At 39.2% G+C, this 24454-nt stretch overlaps 3 protein-coding genes and 1 long non-coding RNA gene across 4 annotated transcripts; 2 read left to right on the forward strand and 2 right to left on the reverse strand.

Moving 5' to 3' along the window:
• Positions 1 to 1032: 1032 nt before the first annotated feature.
• rbp5 (retinol binding protein 1a, cellular) lies at positions 1033 to 5383 on the forward strand. Its single transcript, XM_028581062.1, has 4 exons — positions 1033 to 1633; positions 2046 to 2230; positions 2609 to 2710; positions 3589 to 5383. Exons 1-4 carry the CDS (start codon positions 1558 to 1560, stop codon positions 3640 to 3642), a joined length of 417 nt encoding a protein of 138 aa, XP_028436863.1. The 5' UTR covers positions 1033 to 1557; the 3' UTR covers positions 3643 to 5383.
• LOC114557511 (tumor necrosis factor receptor superfamily member 5) lies at positions 5187 to 19758 on the reverse strand. Its single transcript, XM_028581026.1, has 8 exons — positions 18088 to 19758; positions 17785 to 17910; positions 15282 to 15428; positions 15078 to 15171; positions 14659 to 14735; positions 11972 to 12079; positions 8207 to 8356; positions 5187 to 6417 (listed from the first exon to the last, which is right to left on the reverse strand). Exons 1-8 carry the CDS (start codon positions 18149 to 18151, stop codon positions 6236 to 6238), a joined length of 948 nt encoding a protein of 315 aa, XP_028436827.1. The 5' UTR covers positions 18152 to 19758; the 3' UTR covers positions 5187 to 6235.
• c1s.2 (complement component 1, s subcomponent .2) lies at positions 18921 to 24337 on the forward strand. Its single transcript, XM_028580944.1, has 11 exons — positions 18921 to 19031; positions 19266 to 19464; positions 19573 to 19753; positions 20505 to 20630; positions 20914 to 21107; positions 22250 to 22400; positions 22508 to 22623; positions 22720 to 22801; positions 22904 to 23038; positions 23159 to 23233; positions 23332 to 24337. The coding sequence occupies exons 1-11, from the start codon at positions 19015 to 19017 to the stop codon at positions 24132 to 24134; spliced, it is 2079 nt and encodes a 692-aa protein (XP_028436745.1). The 5' UTR covers positions 18921 to 19014; the 3' UTR covers positions 24135 to 24337.
• LOC114557548 (uncharacterized) lies at positions 19889 to 20728 on the reverse strand. Its single transcript, XR_003692816.1, has 2 exons — positions 20489 to 20728; positions 19889 to 20118 (listed from the first exon to the last, which is right to left on the reverse strand). It is a non-coding gene; the product is annotated as an uncharacterized LOC114557548 (long non-coding RNA).
• Positions 24338 to 24454: the final 117 nt, after the last annotated feature.

Raw genomic sequence — 24454 nt, forward strand, 5'->3', positions numbered from 1 at the left:
CTGTTTATGTAGGCCTATGTGCTAAACCTCCAACAAAGGAAATAGCTTCCATTTATTTTTTCACGTTTACATCCAGATTTTTACTAATTTCTTTTTCCTTTCAGACCAGGAATTCACCAATCCTTCTCCTCTCTCATACCTGAAATATACCACTACTTTTCATATGGAGATTTGCACCTTTCTCAAATGTCAACACCTCCCAAAGAACACAGATAAGGCTGTTCCAAAATTGATTGACTTGACAAGCCTTTTGAACACTCACACCAGACAGTCTGGTGTTATTTAAGGTTTGATTACATTAGCATATTTCAGACAGCGATTTAGTCCTCAGTGTCAACTGCTGTTTCCAAGATCAAGAATTAACTTTGAACCTCAGCTTTTAAGTCCTTACAGTGCACAACACAAAATGGATTTTTAGACATCCACAAACTCGATCTGCGGCTGAACCTTGTGGTAACAATGATTCTACTACATCAGCAATGTCCATGGCAATAAGTTAAATATGTTTTGTCAATCACAAAAATGCTCACCTAATCAAACTCATCCATTCAATTTTGAAATAAAATGTTGCCTCCTAGCCTGATAACCCAGCGGTGGGAAGTAATAAGAACATTTTACTCAGGTACTGTACTTAAGTACAGTTTTCAGGTACTTTACTTGATACATATCGACTCCAAAACAGTTCAGAAGGGCATATTCTACTTTTTACTCCATTACATTTATTTGATAACTATAGTTACTTAGCAGATTCTGATTAGTAATATCTATATCTATATATAGATATATATATAACCAGTAAATAAAGTATGATGTATTATTATTGGTTTATTGATCACTTGATGATTTAGCAAGTACCCGCATAATAAACCCAAATTGTACCAACGGCAACATGAATGTAGGGCATCAATAATCATAATCCCATAGCCTAATATAATCATTCTGAAATGGGCCATTCTGCATAATGAGTAGCCTACTTTTACCTTTGGTACTTTAAATAGGATATATATTGATGTTAATACTTTTGTACTTTTACTTAAATTTGATTGTACGATTTTTACGTGTAACAGAGTATTTCAGGTCACACGCAGAGTACTTCTTCCACCAGTGAGATGACTCCAATGGAACCGTAAACATGCTGGTCAGCTCCCAATCTACAAACAAAGGAACAAACCCAATGGGTCTGCTCAGTAGGCTACATCTTCACCCCACCCACCACATGTTCAGGGATCCGAAGCACCGCCTCTGAAACTGATCCCTCTGAGTAAAAGAACTCTCAGCCTCAGAGAGTCGCAGCTAACTGGAAGCAATTCCATAAATCCAGAGTCTGCGAGTCTCCACCCGAGAGGACTTCCATTCAAGAGCAGCCTGCAGCAAAGAAACACCGTGCAACAGTCTCATTTAAAAAAACAAAAACATTTACGCAACAAAAAAAACGCTGCGTAAGTAAAACTGAAATCAAACACGGCGGCAGCAAACCTTCTCTGGGATCCCGACTCGAGTCTAGGAAATAAAGCAAGAAGTAGAGATTTCAGCTCGTCTGTTTTGGAAGGAAACAAAATGTCTAAACCTAATTACTCCGGCACATTTCATATGGTGGATCAGGTTAATATGGACAGCTACCTCGCAGCTTTAGGTAAGACTATTTCAGTGGCATTATTGTAGCTTACAAAGCTGTTAGCCTAAAATCAATTCTTCTTCTTTATTAAACCCCTCCACATTCAGAATTGTTATGCCCTTTTATGTGTTCATGTGCATGGTTGCTTTGAGGTATTTTTCAAATCTTCAATCATTGCTTTCACAATGTGGATCATCTTCATTTCCAGCTGCACACTAGTGGAATGAAATCACCACCATGTCCTTTCTATGACCCTAGACACACACACACACACACACACACACACACACACACACACACACACACACACACACACACACACACACATGGGTGTATCCAGTATGACAAGACAAAGCTCCTCTTTAATAAAACAACAATAAAGTATAGCTCATTTATATTTAATTGTATTATTAATTATCTTCTTTCTTAGATATTAATTTTGCCCTGAGGAAGATTGTGTGTCTGTTGAAGCCCTCCAAAGAGATCAGCCACGACATGGCCACAGGGGCCATGAAGATCCGCACTCTAACCACCTTCAAGAACTTCAACATGGATTTCACTATCGGAGAAGAATTCACTGAAGACCTGAGACCAGTGGACGGTCGTACCTGTCAGGTGTGTGGTGATGTTGTTGTTGTTCTGAATATTCACATTGACTTGTTTGGAGATGCGTACAGGCTTGCTGATACTGTGAATATACCGCATCATAACTTGTTATACAAGTTGGCTGTGTGTGTGTTTTTAATTGGGAATGTCTGCGCAACATCATCCAACCTACTGCTGTTGTTTTGTGCTGTAAGCACCATTCAGGAAACAAGTGCATGAATCAGAATGAGCACCATTATCTTGCATTAACCTAACAAGACAAATGAGCAAACGGAAGCAAAAGAAAAGAGGTTTTGAACTCATGGATGCCCTTTTGCAATGCACAAAGACTCATGTGAGCTACTTCACTGTATATACTAACTGCACAACATCTCTGTGCTCATGCAGACTACAGTGAGCTGGGAAGGAGATAACCTGGTTTGTGTACAGCGAGGCGAGAAAGATGGACGAGGCTGGACACACTGGCTGGAGGGTGACAAGCTGCATTTGGTAAGGATGTATGGATGGAGTGAAAGGAAGTGAGGAAGAGGCCAAAGCGGTGGGAGAGAGGGATACGGAACAAGGAAAAAAAATATTTAAAACATAAAAGGAAACAAATGCTAAAATGTAAATGCTAAATGAGGGAGGACATGCAGATAAGACAGGGTTTGGAAGTTGCTATTGCATTATTAGGTTGCACTACACTGTCTTTGTGGGAAGAAGTTCTTTGTTAAAGGGTTTGTGGAGCTTTGTGCATGCTTGAGGGGGAATAGTAGGATCCTGCAAAGGAAGGCAAACACAAAAGAGGAAGAAGTCCGTTGAATGCACAGCTTGATAAAGTGTAACAATTACCATAGGAACAAGGTAGAAGAATGGTTCTTTAACATTTTGCTTGTAAAAGAGTTTAAGATTATAGATAATTTGTCAGTGCTGATTAAGACTTCAAACAATCAGCATTGTTCAGCTAAATAACTCTCGCAGGATTTCTAAAACCTCTGTTGCAGTCAGGACAAAGCAATGTGTTGTTGAAGTCCAAACTAGGGGGAGAATTACAAAAGAAATGCCAGCGGGGATCAGGTTCTAAAATGGTGGATTTTAAAGGTTACACAAAGCAAGAGAAGGGAGCAGCGAGAGAATAATAAAGAGTTAATGAGTAAGTGGGAAGTTGGAGAAGGAAAGGGGGGAGTGGGTTCAATTGAGGAAATAAGTAGATGTTGAAAGAGTGGAAGATTAATTATGAGGTCAAAGGATGGGGGGGAGGTTGAGGATGTGTATTACTCATTAATCTCTCCTTTGACTTGCCAAACTGTTTTACTAATTCTTACTATTCATTTACACCTCCCCCCTCCTTCTCTTTCCTCCCCTTGATGTTTCTTTCCTCTCTGCAGGAGATGAGAGTTCAGGGCATCGTTGCCAAGCAAGTCTTCAAGAAGGCTGATTGAAGTAACAGAAAATATGTTTTAGTGAAATTATTCTTAACAGAATACAGTTAAAGGGATACTTTGCCTATGTTTAACCAGCTTTCTATCATAACAATGTGGGTACTATATAAATGAAGTGTTATTATGGAACCCACGCAACTTCTAGGCAAGACCCGCCCTTCAGTAGCATTCACACGCTACTATTGGCCAGGAGTCCATGCTTACGCAAGGTAACTGAACCCGATTTCTTCAGGTCCTATACCCCTGAACAGTCAGCTATTGTAACCTAAACTACTAGAGTTCAATGCCTAATCCCAACCAGTCGTGCTGCATCGTGGGCGGGACTTGCCTAGAAGTTGCGTTGGATCCATAATAACGCGTAAATGAACTATGGTAAACTTCCCCTCCATCTTGCCAGCTCCCAGATCTCCGTGCTCATCTCCCAGCGAAACGGCAGCAAATTATGCGTTTTGCTGCCCCTCTCTCTATAAACATATATATAAACAAAGTCATCCAACCAGCTCACCTAGATGTTTTTCAGAAGCATCTTTTAGCTTACCGTTTAGCTGTAATACGAGATTGTTTGCTACCAGCCGGTCGCCATATTATATCTGTGAGGTGCTCGCGTTAGGCTCGTTCGAGATGAGCCAGGCCTGAGCAGAATCGATCAACCCCAGTGTTCCCAGTGCATGCCAGTTAGATTTGTGTCCGACTTGATCCCGACTTGCTCTGACGTCATGCACACTTGGGCATCAAGGCAGCCGCAGGTTTGAGACGCTGGCAGCGCAGTTGCTCTTCACCGATTGCAAGACCCAGGCGGACCCAGGGCATGCTGGGAAACGCCTGCCTCTCAGCTGATCTAACAGCTGATTGGTTCAGAATCGACTCAACATGATAACATTTTATATACATTTTTTTTATTGCTTTTGAATTGGAGGGATTTTAATTGCTATTTGTCTGATTTAAAGGCTTAGTCTGTACAGAACACATGTAGTGTGGCTGATAGTTAAATTTATAAATCAGAGAGATTAAATCCGTTCAAATTACGGATCATCTACAGTCTGTTGTCAACATCAGCAACAGATCACAGGTAGAGCATTTTAATAACAACAACTGTAGACTTTGTACAAGCTGATATATGGGTCTGATAACATTTTATTACATCGGAATCAGAGCTAACAGGATGTGAGTGTTTCTGTGACTTCCTGTTCAGCCTAAAGGCTGCTAGAAGCGGCTGGAAACTGTCCAACTTGACCGCAGCTTTTTGTCACCGCCCCCTGCTGCTGCCGCCTGCTCTCATCTACTTTACAGGCGAGGCGCAGTTAATCAAGAATGAGCCTACTATGTAACCCACCAGCAGGAGCCTTTATTGTTTTGGTGAGGTGCAATGCATTTTGGTAGTTGTAGTTTTATTTTTTAGAACATTTTGAGCAAAGGGAATACCACAGCCCCTTTTCTTAGTTTTCTCTGGTCTTGTAGCACCAATTTAAAAACAGCCAAGTTTAATGAAAAGGCCCTTTTTCCATTGTCAAAATACTTCTTTAAGGACTCGGTCAACATCTGAATCATTTTTATAGTTTTTTTATTATAATCAACATTATTTTGAAATATCACAATAAGACCTGTAAAAATACATCGTAATTACCTCTGTCTAATGGTACTAACTGAGAATGGCTTGTGTAAACATTCCCTACACACTTCCTCGTATTGCACTATCGATCTTTACAATGTTATAAACAAATTTTACATCTGTCAGAAGTCACTGCTGCCTCTTTAATTCATCACCTCATTCACCAAGTTTTGTGTGTGTTGCATACCTTAAGGTTGGTGGTTATAATTTATAATACAATGTACTTTAAAAAAAAATAGATATCATTTAAATTATAATTACAAAATACATGATTTACTATAAACGTTAAGCCACAGAATCTTTTTTTTTTAGCCATAGTTACTCAAACAGGAGTAAATACAGTATTTGTTAGGGGCTATTTTCTTGTTTCTATAAAATACAGTGTCCACATTCATGGTAATGAAGTAACAGGTTACACAGTGCAAAGTGTCACTCACTGAGTGTGTTTGGACGACACCGGAGCTCCATAAAGAATAATAAGCTGCTTTGACCACACATACATACTTGTTGGAAGGATACATTCATTGTTGGTTTGGCATTTTCATAGATTTGTCAGAAAAAGAAAAGTAAGAAAAATATAGCATTATAAATATACTTATCTAATAGACACCACTGAGCTGTAGTTAAAAACACAGACAGCAGTGCAGTAACTTTTGAAGCTCGTATCTAAGACTCATTCACATTAAAAATACTGACTCAAGTACAAACCTCCATCAGTGTTTTGGAAAAATACCTTTTAGCTGTTTGCTTTATTGTAAATGCATTACAGAAATATCACATCACTTGAGCTGAACTTCTTAAAGTCCTGCAGGGGGCAGCAAATCATCAGCCACCTTCAACTCTTCTGGAAAAGTGAAACCTTTCTCTTTAGTTTTTTTTGTATAAATAGGTTCAGTTTGAGATTTGAAAACTAGTTGCAGCATCCCCAAACTGGAGTGGGACTCTGAGCTCCATCAGCATACTGTTACACCAACATCTACTTGATTATGTCCCACACCACTCGTCCTCCTGTGGCTCTGAGTAGCTCCTGAGGAAGTTGCCGTTGCAGTATCCAGCACTTCCATTCGTGTGGCTGTATTCAACGAATGAAACCGAAGGCTTCAGTGGAATTATAGGAAGGATGCTGTCCACACTGTCTTGTGTGATGCACCTGACCGCGTTATCGTCTGAGGAGGATAATAAAATCAATGTTTAGTGTGACCATTCTTCAAAGTAATGTTACATCAAACATGCTTTGCACTTTATGTAATTTATGGCCATCTTAATGGGGCTGAAAGCATTTATGAGCATGAGAAATTAATGTAGACAATTAAGAGTTGGAAAAGGGAATACATTTTTCACTCTAATATACGATGCTTGAAAGTTTAAAGGAAAACACCAACATAAAGTGTCTTTGAAACTCTACTGGTGGGATGAACACCAGTCTACCAAAAGATATTCCCCCATTTGACAATTTGGTGATGGCTTAGAGGTGTTGAGATCTGGTGGCTGTGAGGGCCACCATGTATTTTCATACATATCATAGCCCACATTTGTTATCTTTTCCATTCTTCTATTCAGAGTTTCTATGTGGTACTTAGTTGCTAGAAATTAATTTCATTGTGGATTAATGCACGATTTAAAATCTTAGATTAGATTTTTTGTTGTTATCATTATTCTACAATTGGGCTGCGCTGCATGCCCACGACATCGCGTCAAGTGCCCGAAGCGTGGGAAAACAACAATGTGCATGCCCAAAGCTGATTGCCTGTTCTGTTGTCAATTAGTAGGCTAGCTAGCTAGTTGTCAGCCATAAGTATTTCCTTTTTGTTAATTAACTGCGGTCAACATGAACGATTTGGATTATCTACTACAGCACACATTTAAAGGTCTGCATATTGAAGACAAATTTAAGATTAACACCTCGTACCCAACAGCTTCGGGATATTATTATGAACCAAACCACTGGTAAAAAATAATAATGCTAATCCGTAAACAAAATGGCTAACGTTAAACTAGCTTGACTTTTTTTTGGGCTTCCTGGTTTCCGGGGTGTTTTATTCAGAACGTGATCTCGAGCATCTTTCTGGGAGGATTACCAAACGATAAAATTGGGCAAACATAGCTAGCTAGCCAAACAGGCAACTGGGGATTGAACAGTAATGTTAACGTCAACGTTAACAGCAAATTGAGGAGAACAGGTAGCTATGTGCTCAGTTGAGTTATCGCCTGTGTTAAACTGTGTGGGAAATGTGAAATTGTGCATTATGTCAATTGTATTTTCTGGTTTTGCGTCTGTCCAAAGTATTTGTTGCCCATGAAAGGCTTGCATTTGCCCATGTTAAATTGTGATATCACCAGTTAACATGGGCGTATATTTCTCTCATATGTTAACCTGTGTTACTGTAACTTAGACTAAAAGTCCAATGTATAGATAAAAATCACAAATTCACTTCAATTGTGTGTAGTGTAGTGGTAAAGATGACATAGAAGCTAGTTTGTCAACTTTTTTTGTCCATGACGTCCAAGTTTCGAATCCCAGCTAGATCTCTAGTGCGTTGTTTTGTTTTATTTTTTTCCGTTCATACAGTATGTGTCCTATTTGTGTGGATAATGCTTAAACTGATGTATTACACATAAACTGGTGATGTTTTCAGCGATATCCATTATTTTGTCTCACTTGCAAACACTTTGTGAAAATGTGAACCTCTGGCACTTGAGGGGCGGAGGCAGAGCAGAACGCAGGGCAGGACCTTGTTTAATATTCACTGATTTTATGCAAATATCCACCAAAGATCACCAGCTAAACTGGCACACCGGCTGGGAACCGTTGTTGCATGTCATCTCTTTTATATGCTGCCATCTCTCTACTGTCAAAATATCTTATAAAGACAAATGCTAACACAAAATCATTTTTATTGAATAGCGTAATATAAAACTGGTGTGTCTGCATAGCAGTGCTTAGGGATTTCTTACCTGGGTTAAAAAGCGGCAACTTGCAGCACTCCACGGTGCAGTTCTCTTGGCAGTGACCGTTCAGCTCTGTGAACGGTAGAGGCAGCTCCAGCGAAGTGATCGGGGTTGCTGGAACCATATCAACCAGAGAAACAGGAACACTGGAGCCGGCTGTCAAACACAGAAAATGTCACAAATAGGGTCAAAATACGATTATTCAGTAACATAATTATTCAGACATAGTACTGGTAACTTACTGTATATTCAATACAAAAGTATTTAGCTAGAAGGCTACAGAATGATAACCTTAATGACTTTTGGAAGGAGGTTAAAGTAATGAAAAACAACCTTACCGGTTGATATTGAGGGGGGTTGGTAGTCCAGAAAAAATAGCTGAGCTTTAGCGTAAGCACTACAGTGACCTTTTTAATTGTCTTAAAAGTAATTCAGTTAAAATCAATCATGAACATATTGATTTCTCAGCAGATATGATCATTAGGGCAGTAGATATTTATGCTGCTATTCATATGTTGGATAACAACAAAGCCTGCAGTATGGATTGCATTACTGCAGAACATCTAAAATATGCCAGCCATAAGCTCTGCCCTCTGCTCTCCATGAGCTTTAATGATTGTCTGGTTCATGGTGTCCTGCCAAATGCTATTATGTCTGTAATGTTAGTACCTGTGCTTAAAGACAAGGTTGGTAAGCTCAATAGTATTGACAATTATCGACCAATTGCATTAGCCAGTATCTTGTCGAAAGTACTGGAGAGAATATTGTTAACAAAGCTAGAAATGTATGTCCTTACTACTGACAATCAGTTTGGGTTCAGAAGAAAACATGGAACTGACCTGTGTATCTATGCTCTTAAAGAGATTGTGTCCAGGTACACAGGTCTAAATTCATCTGTATTCCTATGCTTTATTGATGCGTCAAAAGCATTTGATAGAATTAATCATGAAAGATTGTTTGAAAAATTGCTAGATAGAGGTGCCCCTAAATTTTTAGTGAGAATTTTAGCATTTTGGTATGCCCACCAAACATTTCAGATTAAATGGGATTATATTGTATCTGCTCCATTCTGTGTTAGTAACGGAGTGCGGCAAAGAGGAATTCTGTCTCCTATTTTATTTAATGTTTATATGGATGAATTAGCAAATCAGCTAAATAGGTTAAAAACCGGCTGTCTTGTGGGCAACACTATTGTTAATCATCTTATGTATGCAGACAACCTGGTCCTGCTCTGTCCATATAGTGCTGGGCTGCAGCAGATGCTGAAGGTGTGCTCTCAGTATGGCCTTGATTATGACATAAAGTATAATGCTAAGAAAAGTCACATAATGATAGTTAGAAGCAATGAGGACAGGAAATCAATTTTTCCGACCTTTTATCTGTCAGATAGTCCTCTTGCTGTGTGTGAGGAAATTAAATATTTAGGTCATGTCATATCTGATGACTGGACGGATGACAAAGACCTCTACCGACAGCGCTGTAAAATTTACTCTGCAGGCTAACATGCTTATAAGGAAGTTTTCTATGTGCTCTGACTCTGTGAAGTGTTCTCTGTTTAGAACTTACATCACACCGCTATGCACTGTTCAATTGTGGTCTAACTATAAGAAAAAGAGTATGCAGAGGCTTAAGGTAGCATACAATGATGCAATGAGGCTGCTCCTCCGTGTCCCTAGGTGGCATAGTGCCAGCCATTTGTTTGTGTCCACTAGAGTGCCAACCTGTGAGGCACTCTTAAGACAACTGATGTTTAGTTTCATGTGTCGCCTGGACAAGTCAGAGAACCACATAATTGAAGCTTTAGTCAGCCCTGTGAAAAGCTAGTTATAGATACACTTCCAGGTTAAGACAGCATTGGTGCAATAGCCTGTATAACCTATAGGTTAATATGTAATTATTATGTATTTTTGTATCTCTTTTTTATATTTTTTTATACTGTATTATGTGTTATATGGACCTGGGTCTGCAATAAAGCTTTATATATATATATATATATATATATATATATATATATATACTGATTGGTCCTTAGGGGGCACTATAATCTCTCAAAATCTGCTCTAGCACCAAAAGTGAGAGGTGTGGTAAGGTGAAGTTTGATCTGATAAGTATCTGAACAACTTTGTCTCTAGGAAAAGTTCTTCATACTTCTTAAAATATACATTCATAAACTTGTAAAATTCAAATGTACCACAAGTGTGACTCAATATTAAAGTGATACTCCTCCTCAAATTTAGCTTTTGAGTATGAAAAACTCACATCCCGTAGACTTGAAAGACAGTTGTAAAACGTTTGTATTTTCCTTTTTCACAGAGAAAAAAAAACTATAAAAAAGTCAGATTTGACTCACAGAAGTTCCAATACGTTCCATAGAGTGGAATAATTATCAACCTTCAAAAGAAACTTGCCAGTGCAGCATAATTCACTTCTCTGCTGTTCATATGTTCAGTATTCACCAAATGTAAATACACTGCTTTCTATCTAATTTTTCTGTCAGCATTGGAATCCATTGAAGCCACTATGAATGAAAGTTATACGACGACCTTTCAAACGTACATGCTCCAAATCCAAGGGGGGCCCCAAAGACCCTGTATTCACTGTGTGTCAGTGTTTTTGTGGGCCAACATCATTATCTGTCTTGTCTAGCGGCCTTGTAAATGAACCCTACATCACAATTTAAATGCTGCAAGCTCAGGCAGCTAATTCTTGCCCTGGTGCCCCCTAAAGGGTTAATCCAGCCACCAGAAGAGTGAGTGATAACTCACTCAAAGATGTCCTCCAGGCTTGTTCTAGGACATAAAAAATACTAAGTATTTTATGTCTAAAAATGTTTTTTCCACACAAAGGTTCAGTAACCTAGTTAGGCTACATTTTGTTGAAATTACTCCCTCATAAAAAAAAAGTAAATGTAAATATGTTTTATTTTAACAGTTTAACAGAAAAGCCCATTTTGTCAGTATATGTGAAGGAGGTTTCAAGTTTTCACATCCCATTGTGTAAGTGTCATACTGGACTTCTGAACTAGTTGTGAAGCCCTACCTTCTCTTTATTAATTGTATTTCATCTGTAAATTCCAGTATTGTACACCTTGATTGGAAATATAGTAAATGTCAATGAAATACAACACTCCATCAGCCAAAACAATTAGCTATGAGACTGTGCCCCATGCGTGGGATCTATTTCTCAGTATGAGTTAACCGCCTGTGAAGTGTGCGTCACATTATACCAAATAACTGTGTCAGGCTGAACATGTACAGGATGTGGTTTCCCCATTCAGTTTGTCACGCTCGTCGCTGAGCTTGTTTAGCATCACGTAACAAGCTTCCTATTTACCCTTCCTGGGTTACTACTAACTCATATAAATTCTGCTTTTGTTACATTTCTTTTCACATAAATGAATTCCAGACCACAGTTCTAATTAATATAATATATATAATAATATAATATATATAATTTACCCATGTTTATGTAAATTTCATTTGACCTTACTCAGATTTGTTTTTAAATAAATGGTCTGTAAAGGAAACCGTGGGATGGTATGTGTGAAAGAGATTAGCAGTGACCTTAAACTGTACACTTCAAAGCAAATTGTATCTCAGTTGTGGCTAACAACATGCGTAGTTATTGTCAGGGGTGGGCATGCCTGCACACCGCTTTGTCGCCTCTTTGGGAAGACTTTTTTTTTTTTTGTCCTCATTTTAAATAATGAGGACAAACGTGTTTGAAAAACAATGATGAAACACACTTGCACATGTGACGCATTGTACACACCTGCTTTGTATGACTTGTGTTTTGCCCTCCAGCAGACGATACCAAAAAGGACGAGTGCGGTCAACACGAGTCCTGACCACAGGCCTGCGGGTAATATCCAGGGACAATCTAATGAGCAAAGAGAGGAGATGTTAGAGGGGCCTAACTACATTTTCAAGGTTTCCTCCTAAATGCACAAGTAACGCCTGGGAACTTAAGTGGGAGTGAGTGATTACTGAATACTTTTGATGAATAAAATGATTGAGACTAAAAAAATTGACTAAAACTTATTTCTGAAATCTCAATAAAAAACTATGAAAACTATTATGAAGGAATATTTATTACATTTCTATTTCATTTCAGTATTTTGTAAATTATGGTCAAACAAGATTGATGCCAAGGCATACCATTATTACTAACACTTTATTTAACATTTCTTAGCAGTATGTAAACTCTTAAGTGGTTTATAATACACTATAATGTATTTGTAAGGTGAAATTATTTTGTTACATATTGTTTATTCATGTATGTTTCAGCATTTAGAAAAAAAATTATTATATTATTATATAATATTATTGTTATTGTCCATCCATCTTCGTCCGCTTTATTGTGTTTTCTTTTATACACCAGTTAGTTATCTAAAATGAATAAATAACTTTAAGTTTACTTTACATACTTATGGATACTAAATAGGTGGGACTAAAATGAAGCACCTGTGGTTGAAACGGATATTTTCCTTTTGTGTAATGAAAACGTTTTTTTTTCCAGGGAAAACAAAGTGTCACAGGTAGGCTACATTTTCCACCTAATCTTTACAGTAGCAGCAGAAGTAAGATCTGTACATTATACTTATTTGACTGCATTGAACTGATCGCACAAAAAAATGAAAACTCTGATAACTTCAGCATAGAGTTAAAAAAAAACACACAAGTAGGGAAGAAGTTGCAATGTAGGACGTTTTTCTAAACCTCCATGTCTCTTCATTCCTCAGTGGACTCAAACAAAACTCTTCTGTCACCTGATTGGGTACTTTGACCTTTGTGACTTGCACTGGCCTGATTTATTTGCTTTTTTTTTAATATTTGCTTAGACAAATGGTGCTTGTGTCCGAATCATGAATGTATTTCATAGATACATATCAACTCTCATAGCACGTGTTCTATCTGTAAAATCCATTGAAGAAAGCCTAGCAGGGCCACAACATCCATTCATTTTAACCAAGCTAGCGACAACACAACATCTAAACAGTCCCCTTAACTTGTCCTTTCTTCAGAGCACTGCATTCTCTCTTGGCTTTAACCTCCACGCATATGTTCTCACATCCCTCCACTCCTACACTTCATCCTCGACTATCTGCCTGCTGCTTGAGTAAATTTAAAACCCTACCAAAAGAACACTCCCACACACTTATCAATATTTAATGTTTTGTCACGCACAGCCTTCACTCTCCGACTCGACTCTTTTCCTTAAAACTACAATAACAGATTATTTCGCCCACTTGGGGGAAGCAGTAAGCGTTGATATGGCGAACTTTTTGGCAAACAGGTGATTATTACATTCAGCAGTTACGGAGCAACATTATCAGTCATAGCTGCCATGTTTCTGGACACCTGATGGATTTAGCTCCAATGTTCACTCTCTTTTAGCTCTGTTTTTCTCTCTGTTTTACTAACTCCTGCGGGAAATATCTTGCTACCAAATGCTACACTAAGTCCGTTAGCTAGTTGCTAGCTGTTGGTGGGTTTTTAGAGCTTTTTCGTTTAAAAAAAGCTGCCTGTTGTGGCCAGAAACGCCACCATGAGAATGATGATCGTTGAGAATGATCTAATACAGTAAAATTGCGGCCGGGAACAAAGAGCTGACATTATAAAGCTCAGTTGACCCCTTTCACATGGTCACGTATTGTTTACACATTATTATGATACATTTATGTTAGCCTAGAAAACTAGACGCACCCTAGCGGCAGCAAATTTAATTTGCAGCCAGGGGGGGTCTAGGCACTCTCTGTTAGTTTACGAGCTGGAAAAACCAAACTCTAGTCAGGCCAATCACATCGTGTATAGAGTCGGTGGGCGGGGCTTATGGCTGCTGCTGCTGGGAACAGCGGTCTTCTGGAAGACTTGGAGTTCAGCTTTTCTTTGAGAAAAGAACAAAGAACGGCACTGAAATCATTCTTAAAAAAGGAAGATGTGTTCGGAGTTTTGCTGACCGGATACGGCAAAAGTTTAATCTATCAACTAGCTCCGCTACCTTCTTCGTTGCTCTGCCTGGTTGTAGCGGAATTTGAAAGACAACCGTTTATCCCGCCCCTTGGATTGAGCCCTGTCATTGGTGAGTTCCCTGACCCAACATCTTGATGTGGGTCTGGTTTGTCAGGCTAGTGGAATTACCATAGACAGTATATAATTACCCTTTATGACAGAATCGCACCCATCTCCCGTTAGAGAAATACCAACTGCAACAAGTGCCTTAAGTTGCTCTGTTCCTTTGGAATGATTTTGCCTTTTGATCTGTAATACTTCTACTTCCTCTCTTAATGACTTGGTCATATGACACATAGGAACTAAAGTGCAACAGTAACTCACTGAGTCAGGCAGGATAAGAGAATCCGCTACATTTCACAAGTTAATTTAAACTAAGATATTTTAAGATCTAAAGAGATGATACACATTTGTCACAACAGCCTAAAGGTAAAAATGAGGACCTACGAGTTATAAAGTTGCCACAGATGGCATCAGTTGTTTGGGTTCCTGGAGTTTTCAACAGTCTTCCAATGTCCTCACATCTGAAATCAACATTTAAAGAAATGTATATCAACATGCTGTCTAGTGTACAGTTAAATGAAAATGGGAAAATATTGGAATATGTTTTTTTTTTTAAATGTTTGTCCCAGTAGAACCTGAAAGTTTCAGACAAGTGCCAAAAAGTTTCTACAGTGTGATTAAAATATAGTCAGTTTCGGGTTTGGAGACTGATGATGTCAACTGAAACTACACAGTAATTTCTGCTGTGCCTCTGAGGATGACTAATACATGACGCACATCACATTCTATCACATTACATACATCGACTTCCTCCTTTGGCTTTACATGTAATAATAACAGTAATAGTGGAGATGTGGTCTAACCTGGTGTGTGTTTGACAGGGCGAGAGGAAATCTGTCACGTTGCTGTAGGTCCCGCCTTCACACGGAGCACATATTGTATTATTCGTGCGAGTGGCTGCAAGAAAGAATTAGATGTCTTTTCATTTGCCAGTTTGTACTGTATTTTGGTAAGATGCTTACTGTAGGACATAATGATTTATTTTGCATTTTAAAATGGAAGCCTACCTCGAACCTTGACCCCTTCACCCAGAGGGCAGTGGGTCACTTGCATGCAGTGGTCACATTGATCACTGCTACAGTAGAAACCATCTACACACCCACACACTGTGTTCTCCTGAACTGTACAGACCTTTACTGTCTTCTGTTTGTTTTCTGAAAAAGAGAGATATAGTGGAAGAGTGAGGTCTCTTCCAGGTTACAGGAAGAGCAGTGATGAAAGAAGTACTTAGATCTTTTACTTAAGTAAAAGTAACAATACCACAGTGTAAACCTACTGTTTCACAAGTAAAAGTCCTGCATTCAAAATCCCATTTCCTTTTCAGAATAATGTATATTATATTACTAGATTATAATAAATAATAATAGTAATACATTTTGACTTATATAGCGCTTTCAAAATACTCCAAGACACTTTACAGTAAAACCATGGTAAGTACAATAAAAGCAGGTGAAGCAATAAAACAATGCAACACATAAAAACAAGCATATTAAACAAGTATAAATGATAAAACCAGCAGCTAATAGAAGATTAAGTGTGTGGTTATTGTAGGGTGAAGGCTATTCTAAAGAGATGGGTTTTGAGAAGTGATTTGAAAGTGTTCAGGTTAGTGCAGTCACGGATGTGTATGGGAAGAGAGTTCCAGAGCGAGGGGGCTGCAATGGTGAAAGCTCTGTCACCCCAGGTACGGTGCTTGTTCCTGAGTGGGTGGGAGAGGAGGTTGGAGGAGGTCTGTGAGGTAGGAAGGAGCCATGGTATGGAGGGCTTTGTGAGTAATGAGGAGGATTTTAAACTGGATGTGTTGGGGAACAGGGAGCCAGTGGAGATTCTGGAGGACGGGGGTGCTGTGGTCACGGGAGCAGGTGTGGGTGAGGAGACGGGCAGCAGAGTTCTGGATGTACTGAAGTTTATTTAAGGCTTTGGCAGATGAACCAGTTTTGTCTAAGTTAGTGATGCATTAATGTGCAAGCATCACTAATGTTGCAGATGGATGCAATGTCAAATCAATGTAGTAGAATAAAAAATACAATATTGGCTTCCAAATTGTAGTGGAGTAGTATAAAGTAGCATTAAATGGAAATGCTCAAGTAAAGTACAAGTACCTAAAATTGTAATTAAGTACAGTTCTTGAGAACTTATTTACATTCAACCACTGGAAAAGAACATGGGCAGATTACGAGACAACAGCCCCTTTGGCCATAGACTGTAAAGAGCACAGTGTAAAATGCTTCCCACCCCTCCTACATAGAAGCAAGACATCCAGACTGAAAGAGACATGCCGCCTTGTTTGTAGTCATTAAAACAGACAACACGACCACAAGGACAACTTAGAAAGAGATGCATAACGACTACAACCAGACAAAAAAACAACATTTGTGTCTCTTTGTAGTCGTTGTGTATCTCTTTGGTTATTTTGTGTCCCTTTGTAGTCACTGTGCATTTCTGTAGTTGTCTGTGTGGTCATTTAGTCTCCTTGTAGTAATGTGTGTTTGTGTCATTCGGTGTCTCTGTAGCTGTTTTGTCCCTTTAGTCGTTTGTGTCGCAGTAGTCATTTTATGTCTCTTTGTAGTCCTTTGATTGACTCAGTCAACAGTCGCTTTAAACAGAAGCTTTGGTCCAGCTTTTTGGTTCAGTAAGCCACTATGGGAAAGATTGTCCTCTGATACACACTTGTAATGTTGGTTACATAAATAAAATTGACTGAACTTGACTTGAGAGTGACAAAGTTTACCTTTTAACAAACTGTTTTCCCCTTTTATTTACACACTGTAAAACATTTTAAGCTGGTTCAACTTGAAAAGTCCCCCTGTAGCCTTAGACATATAAGTTAACAGAACTAAACTTGAATAATTTGTTTAAACTCTTCCCATTAGCTTTAAAAATTATACAAACTAACAGTTAGGTTCACTGAACCTGAGTACAAATTCAATAGGCTTAAGATATTAAGTTTTCACTACATTCTAGTTTAAAAAGTTCAGTTTTTTCATTTGACAGGTTTTACAGCTGCTGCTGTTTTGCACCTGAGTTAGTGCAAAGACAATGCACAGGGCTGCACCCAGTAAGGTTGTTAAAATCATCTTACTCCGCATTGACAGTATCATATTTTCATGTGTAGACTTGTTCCATCTCTTCATTGCAACTATGTGATGTTAACAAGTGAAATATTTAAATCAAAGACTCTTGATTTATACTTTTTTTCAGCCTGACAAACTTGATATCTTTCAAAACTATGGGTCCACCCAAAAGTTAAAATAATCTTGTTAAGAGTGAAAGAGACACAGCGTGAGTTACGTAAATAAAAATTGAAAAGAGGAAGATTTTAAAGAAGTGGATTTCTGATGCTGTTCACATGAAGAGACAATTGCAAAACAAATATCTGTACTCTATAAAAAGGCAGCAGGGGTGAGAAAAAGGAAGGAACTACTGTATGTTTGTGTTTGCATTATAGAAAAAATATGTGTGTGCTTGCATACAGTACTATGTGCATGTGTGTGTGTGTGTGTGACTTACCGGAACTGCACTCCTTGCAGACTTGACATTTGGGCAAATTATTTTTTGTGGCTGTGTAGAACCCATTATCACATTTGGCACACTCGGTCTTCTTTGTGCCGAAACACTCAACTTTCATGTACTCTCCTGATAAGAGTTGGGAAAACAGAGATATACAGAAGATTTGGATCTCAGGCTGTAATGCAAACACAGTATGTGAAGAATGCTGAAAAGCCGAATATTTACACAGAACAAGCAGTAAATACGGTGTCGTGGTTTGCATAAGTAAGCGTGTCATCAAAAGAGAAAAGAAATGTGACTGACCTGCAGCACAGCGATCACAGCATGTCCCATCTTGACTACTCTTTGTGCAGCTTATATTAGCCATTTGTTGCCCATCCGATTACAGTCCTCCACCGGTGTGTATAGGATCTAAGCTTAAGACTGCAACGACTGTCTTCCTGTGTACTCTTCCTCTAAATCTGCTCCTAACCTTTGAAATGACAGTAATTTAATTAATCTCAGCTCAAAGAGCATCACTTAGGTCCCTTTCTCCTTTTCTGCCTATCTCCACTTTATTTTTGCTGTCTGAACTGTCTGTGGCTACAGATGTGTTTCCCCTCCTCACTCTTACCTACTTCTTATGTTTTTTTCTGATCCTACACGGTGGAAAACCCCAGTGACCCTAATCTGCTGTTTTCCCCTCCGTCTCTCGGTCTCTCGGTCTCTCGGTCTCTCGGTCTCTTTTTCTCTGTGTCTGTCTCTCCTCATTTCCTTCCTGCCCTAGCCCTCTCACTGCGAAGTAAGCTGTGTGTGTTTCCGTATAGCTACAGGACCATAGGGTGATTTTGGCACATAACAAAGCAGCACAATGAGACATTTCCTCTCCCAACTACACCCTTTCCTTTCAGTCCATTGCCATTGTTTCCACAGAACCTTTGTCCCAGTGGCACAGGGATGTTGTTTAGCTGAAACTGCAAAGAGATTTTGTAGTAGCAGTCAATCTTAAGTTTTCTTTTTTTGGATCAGTCTGTCCTCCTGCGATCCCGCTTACTCACGGTCACTCCCTCGTTACTGCAAACATACAGAAAACAATCTACAAATAGATTTATAAAATGCCTGCGTATGCAAAATATGAGTGAGGGAGAAAGGGGGGCAGAAGGAAAGAGCGAGAGATGGAAAGTAAATTATAAAGAAAAGGGGAAGGAGAGATGTTGAGCTAGTTTATTTGTGAGGAGATTTGATCGGCTCATGATGTTAGGATTAAGGTGGGTTTGATTTTTTGCATTTTAGCACAACAGGACGGATTATTACATTACCACAATGTGATGATTTGCAGGTAGAAGGCTTGTAAGATGGAGGGTTTTGGTTATAGCGATGTGATTTATTATTTTTGTGATTTATGCGTCATCGTCTCTGGCTCTTTGTTACTATAAATGAACTTTCTCACATTAAGTAATACCTTTGTGGTCCTTGCTTTTTCTTCCATGCTTTTCTTTCAGTTTCCTGCTTTTCCTGCTCTCCCGCTCAGCCTACTCGATGCTCCTGGGATGGGTGGAGTCTCCAGGGTATCCCACTGGATACTTGCCCCATGCCAGTCTAAACTGGAGCAGGTGTGCCCCCAAAGGTCACACCCTCTCCATCAAGCTCATCCACCTGGACCTGGAGGACAGCCAAGACTGTGAAAACGATGCAGTGAAGGTCAGGGGTCAAGATAAACTTCAAATGGTTGTGCTTTACGTAGTCAATGTTTTTATGCTGATGTCAGTACTGTTATTGCACCCTCTACTATAACATATTTCCCCCCAGGTTTTTTCAAATGGAAACCTCATCTCAGTGCTGTGTGGCAAAAAGGACTTTGAGGAGCTTCAGTCCACTGTAAATCCTTTGCTCCTCTCTTCCCCGGGTGGCTGCCTCTCTCTTACGTTCCACTCCGACTACTCAAACACCAAGAGGCACACTGGCTTCAAAGGCTTTTATACCGATAAAGGTGAGACACAGAGGAGAAAAACAAGTGAATTACTGAGTTGTAAGAATCCCACCAAAGTCCATTGTGTTTGTGCCCGTTTTGTTTTGTCCACATTCCCCAGGATGTGCATGTATTTTACTATTGTGAATACTTTTGTAAGCATACATATAGAGATATTTTTAGACAACAATTCACAATGGTTGCAGTTTATAGCTGTTAAAGTTGACTTGGAAACAGTAACATTTTTAGATATTTTTCATGTCATAAATAAAAGAAAAATCAGTGTCCAGGGTTAATTTGTCTATGGTGATTTGTATCATTTGTTTATCCGGCTATGTTTTTACCATAAAGACATGAGAGTGGTGTAAGTCCGTCTTCTCGTCTCTCTGCAAGAAAGCAAAAAAAGCATAATTCCCCTAATGTCAAACTATTGCATTAAGAGATGTATTTTATGCCAAATGTCTCGGGTTTAGTATGTTGCTACATGTGCATGTCTAGTGGTTAAAGGGAAAGCAACTTTAAATAAGTGTATCAGCACCAGCAAAACAACAGATGATAGCAAGATCTTTTTTTAAGACAATACATAAAAAACCCTAAAAACTTAACTTAAAGACCTAAGAGTGACACACATTTCTTCTCATACTAACCTATCCCATGACCTGGAAGAAGAAAAGACAGTGCTGAGAACCCACCAATAGTTCACAAATGTCCAATGATTCCTTTAAACTGTCTTGTGTATGCTTTTCTACATCTGACCTTTTTGCTCTCTTAGACTTTGACGAATGTGAGGACGATCCCGAGAACGGATGCACCCAGTTCTGTCACAACTACATCGGAGGGTACCACTGCTCCTGTCGACATGGTTACCACCTCGGCGTGGACAAACACACTTGCACAGGTACACATAATCTCATGATTTGGATCAGTAAACGGTTTACCGAATGAGGAATTCAAATTAGTCAGAGGAAGAAAAATTCAAGGAAGGCAAAACCAAACTTAAACATGAAGTGAAAATGGGGAAATAGAGGAAGCAGAAGCAGGCAAAAATGGGGGAGGGAGGCGGGTGGGGGTTTGGGGGGATGGGCTAAGAGGAGAATTCCATGAAAAGGAGGCTGATTGTGAACCGATGATTCTGTTGCAATGATGAAAGTGATGACAGTGAATTCTTACCTTTAACACAGTGAGTTGTGCTAAGGATCTGTCGGGGCTGAGCGAAGGTGACATTTCCAGCCCCTCCTGGCCTGCTTCATATGCAGAGAATGCCAACTGTCAGTACACCCTGTCTGTGGAAGCCACCCTGCAGCTAGAGCTGCACTTCTCCGAAGATTTCGATGTGGAGCAAAGCCCTGATGGCCAATGCATAGACTCCCTAAGGGTAGGTGTTGAGTTGAAATACTGTATGTAAATATGCCACATTTATCTAAAACTTCTAATTTTACAGAGCAGGAAATAAAGAGGAAGTTCAGACAAAAGTGTTGTAACTGTGGATTTGACAACATGGACACATCATTTTTTGACCATTTCCTCTGTGTTACATATTATGGGGTATTTCTTTGTCGTTTTGCAACTTGTGCCTTACAGTGCTCATATCATGCTTTTTGGCTTTTTCTCTTTCCTATATTGTGTTATATATCTTTTTGTGCATGTTATAGGTGTACAAAGTGAAAAAGCCCAAAGTCCACCCCAAAGGGACTTACCATCTCCAACAGAAAACACTGTTCACAAACTGCTCCAAACAGCTCTATTGTAGTCCAGCCTTTACTTCCATGACAAACGTGCGTTACTTTGTAACACACGTTATAATGCTCACCTAGCTCCTAGCATGGCACGCCCTCATACTCTGCTTCTGACTGGCCAGTTTATGGAAAATTAAACCATGTAAAACTATTCTGATATAACCTCTAAATACAATTATGAACCTGAAAATGAGCATAATATGAGCACTTTAAAACAATATTCCCCCTCAAAATGTTTTATTGCCCTACAAAATTTTATCAAAATATATTTAATGTGCTATTTTTTATGCTGATCTGCAGAAAAGGATTATATAATATTAAAAGTGAGAGTGCATAAGTATTCCCCTCTCTTAAGTCAGTATTTAGTGGATACACCCTTAACAGCAGTCACAGCTTTGTGTGGGAAGACTCAGCTTTGCACATCTGGACTCTGACTGTTGTAGCTTTGGCTTTATGTTATAGCTCATTGTCTCGCTGGAAAACAGAGAAGCATCCCAACAGCAGGATGCTATTTTTATGGTGATATGCAGTGTAACATGGTTTAGTCAGATGACCAGAAAGCTAATCCGACAAGAGTTTTGTTTTTTATAATAGTTGCTTTTTTCTTTGTGGTGAATAACCATGCAAACATGTATTTCATATGTTATATGTGGGGTGAAAAATTCTTTAAGCACTGGACTGCTGGACAAATGCACATGGATGTTTCAGCAGAGGGAACAGAGCAGAGAGGAAGTCGGGACACGTACATTGTGAGACGTTACCTATGTTGTTTTGTTTGCAGTTTGAGACTCCCACTGGGACTCTGGGGCCATTCTGTGGCCACACGCCTCCCCCATCTCCCTTTCTCACTCACTCGCATCATGTCCAAATCCGCTTCACCTCTGATGGCTACGGCACTAACAAAGGCTTCACTCTGCACTTCAGGACCAGAGGTACTGCAGCCTCCTCACTTGTGACACATTGGGGAAATATTTACATTAAGTAAATTGGAAACTAATCACAAATGATCATAATTTGTCTTTTCACATGTTAATTACAGACAAGGTCTGTCCAGCAGTGGTGACCTCACACTCCACTGTGACTCCTCAGAAACCAGAATATCGTCGGGGTGAAACAGTGACCGTAACTTGTGATCTTGGATATGTTGCTGATACTGTGAGTGTACAGAGAACCAGAACCTTTTTTTAATAGATTTACATTTAATGTATTTAAGTCATTATTAAACTAATAAGTTCTCCTTTTGCAAAGCAGCAAGGCACCCAGACGCTTTCATCACAGTATGTGACGATATGCCAGAATACAGGCGTATGGACTCCCAATTACATCTGTAAACGTGAGTCTAACTGTAACCCATTTTTCTTAATTTTGCTTTTTGAATTTCTCGGGGAGTTTTTTACACCATCTTTCACAATTTTTCTTGTTTTTTCACGTGTAGCTGTGGATTGCGGTTTTCCTGATATCCCAGAAGATGGCATCCTTCAGCTGGTGGGCTCAGATAACCCAAACACTCAGTATGAAGACCAGATCCAGTTTAACTGCAGCTCAAAGTACTACACACTGGAGGGAGATGGTGATTATAAAAAGCTTTACTTTTTTGATTCCTTTCCTTAACTAACTTTGAGAATTCAAAGTTTTCTGGTTTTTATGGAACTATTATTGTTTCACCAATATGTTTTCTTCAATCTTTCAGACGTGTACACTTGCAGTGCCAGTGGTGAATGGGTATCAGGGGGCGGCAAGACAGAGATGCCGAAATGCATTGAAGGTAGGACTATAAATTTATATATTTTTTTAATTTATATTTTCTCATATTAGCTACTTTGGAATCATAGGAATCTATTCATGACCTTTTGTGTATTTCAGTGTGTGGGAAACCTGAAAAACACCCTGGAAGTGCAGCCAGAATTTTGGGAGGTAAGGATGCAAATATCGGAGAGATACCATGGAATCTTTTGATTAAAGAACCGAGCAGAGGAGGAGCATCGCTTATCAATGACCGATGGGCTGTCACAGCAGCGCATGTGGTGGAAGATGTAGAGGAAAGCTCTTTGTCCCTGTATGGTGGCCTGGTAAATGGAAGAACAATATCAAATAGATTGTCTGATGTTGTTGTCATGAACAGTGAGAGGATCATAATTCATCCTGGCTACATCAAAGGCATGAAAGAACGCACCAATTTTGACAATGACATTGCTCTTATCAGATTGGCTTCCAGAGTGAATTTAGGCCCAAACCTTCTTCCCATTTGTCTGCCAGAGGTAAACAGGGGCTTGGTTGAAAACGAACAAGGCACCGTGTCAGGCTGGGGGTTAACAAATACGATGACGGGTACGTTAGTCACTTCAGCCTTGTTAAAATACGCTCATATTGGGGTCTATCCCCTTAAAAAGTGTGAGAATACACCGTCCACCAAAAGTAACAAACCCATGACTTTCACTAATAACATGTTCTGTGCTGGAGCACCGGGAATGGACAGCTGCCTCAAAGACAGTGGAGGTCCGTTAGCTTTTCCTATGTTGGCTCAACGCACAGAGCCTTATTATCTGGCCGGCATTGTGTCCTGGGGACCCCCCTGTCAAGAGAAGCAGTTCAAGGGTTATTATACCAAGGTGGAGAATTATGTAGACTGGATTAAGGAAACAATAGATACAATAGAAAAGTCTTAGATAGAGGAAAGATGAGGGAGAAAATACTTTTCTACTAACCATAATAATGTTATCCATTTCAGGACTGATTCAGATCTCTTGAATAACAACGTTTATGAAAATAAAGACTATAATCTTGTAATCAAATGTATCAACATTAATGACATTAAGCTGTGATCACATTATGAGTTCATACTTTTGTATTAAAGGAATTTGCAAATCAACTGCAGAGAATGTGTGTTAATAATAATATAATCATTTTATTTTTGTCTTTTAATCATCAGATACACACAAACATGTTTTATGTCAGGGCCTCATACACTGGAATACTTAATTATTTT

This window comes from Perca flavescens, chromosome 6 (assembly GCF_004354835.1).
Source record: "Perca flavescens isolate YP-PL-M2 chromosome 6, PFLA_1.0, whole genome shotgun sequence".
Taxonomy (NCBI): domain Eukaryota; kingdom Metazoa; phylum Chordata; class Actinopteri; order Perciformes; family Percidae; genus Perca; species Perca flavescens.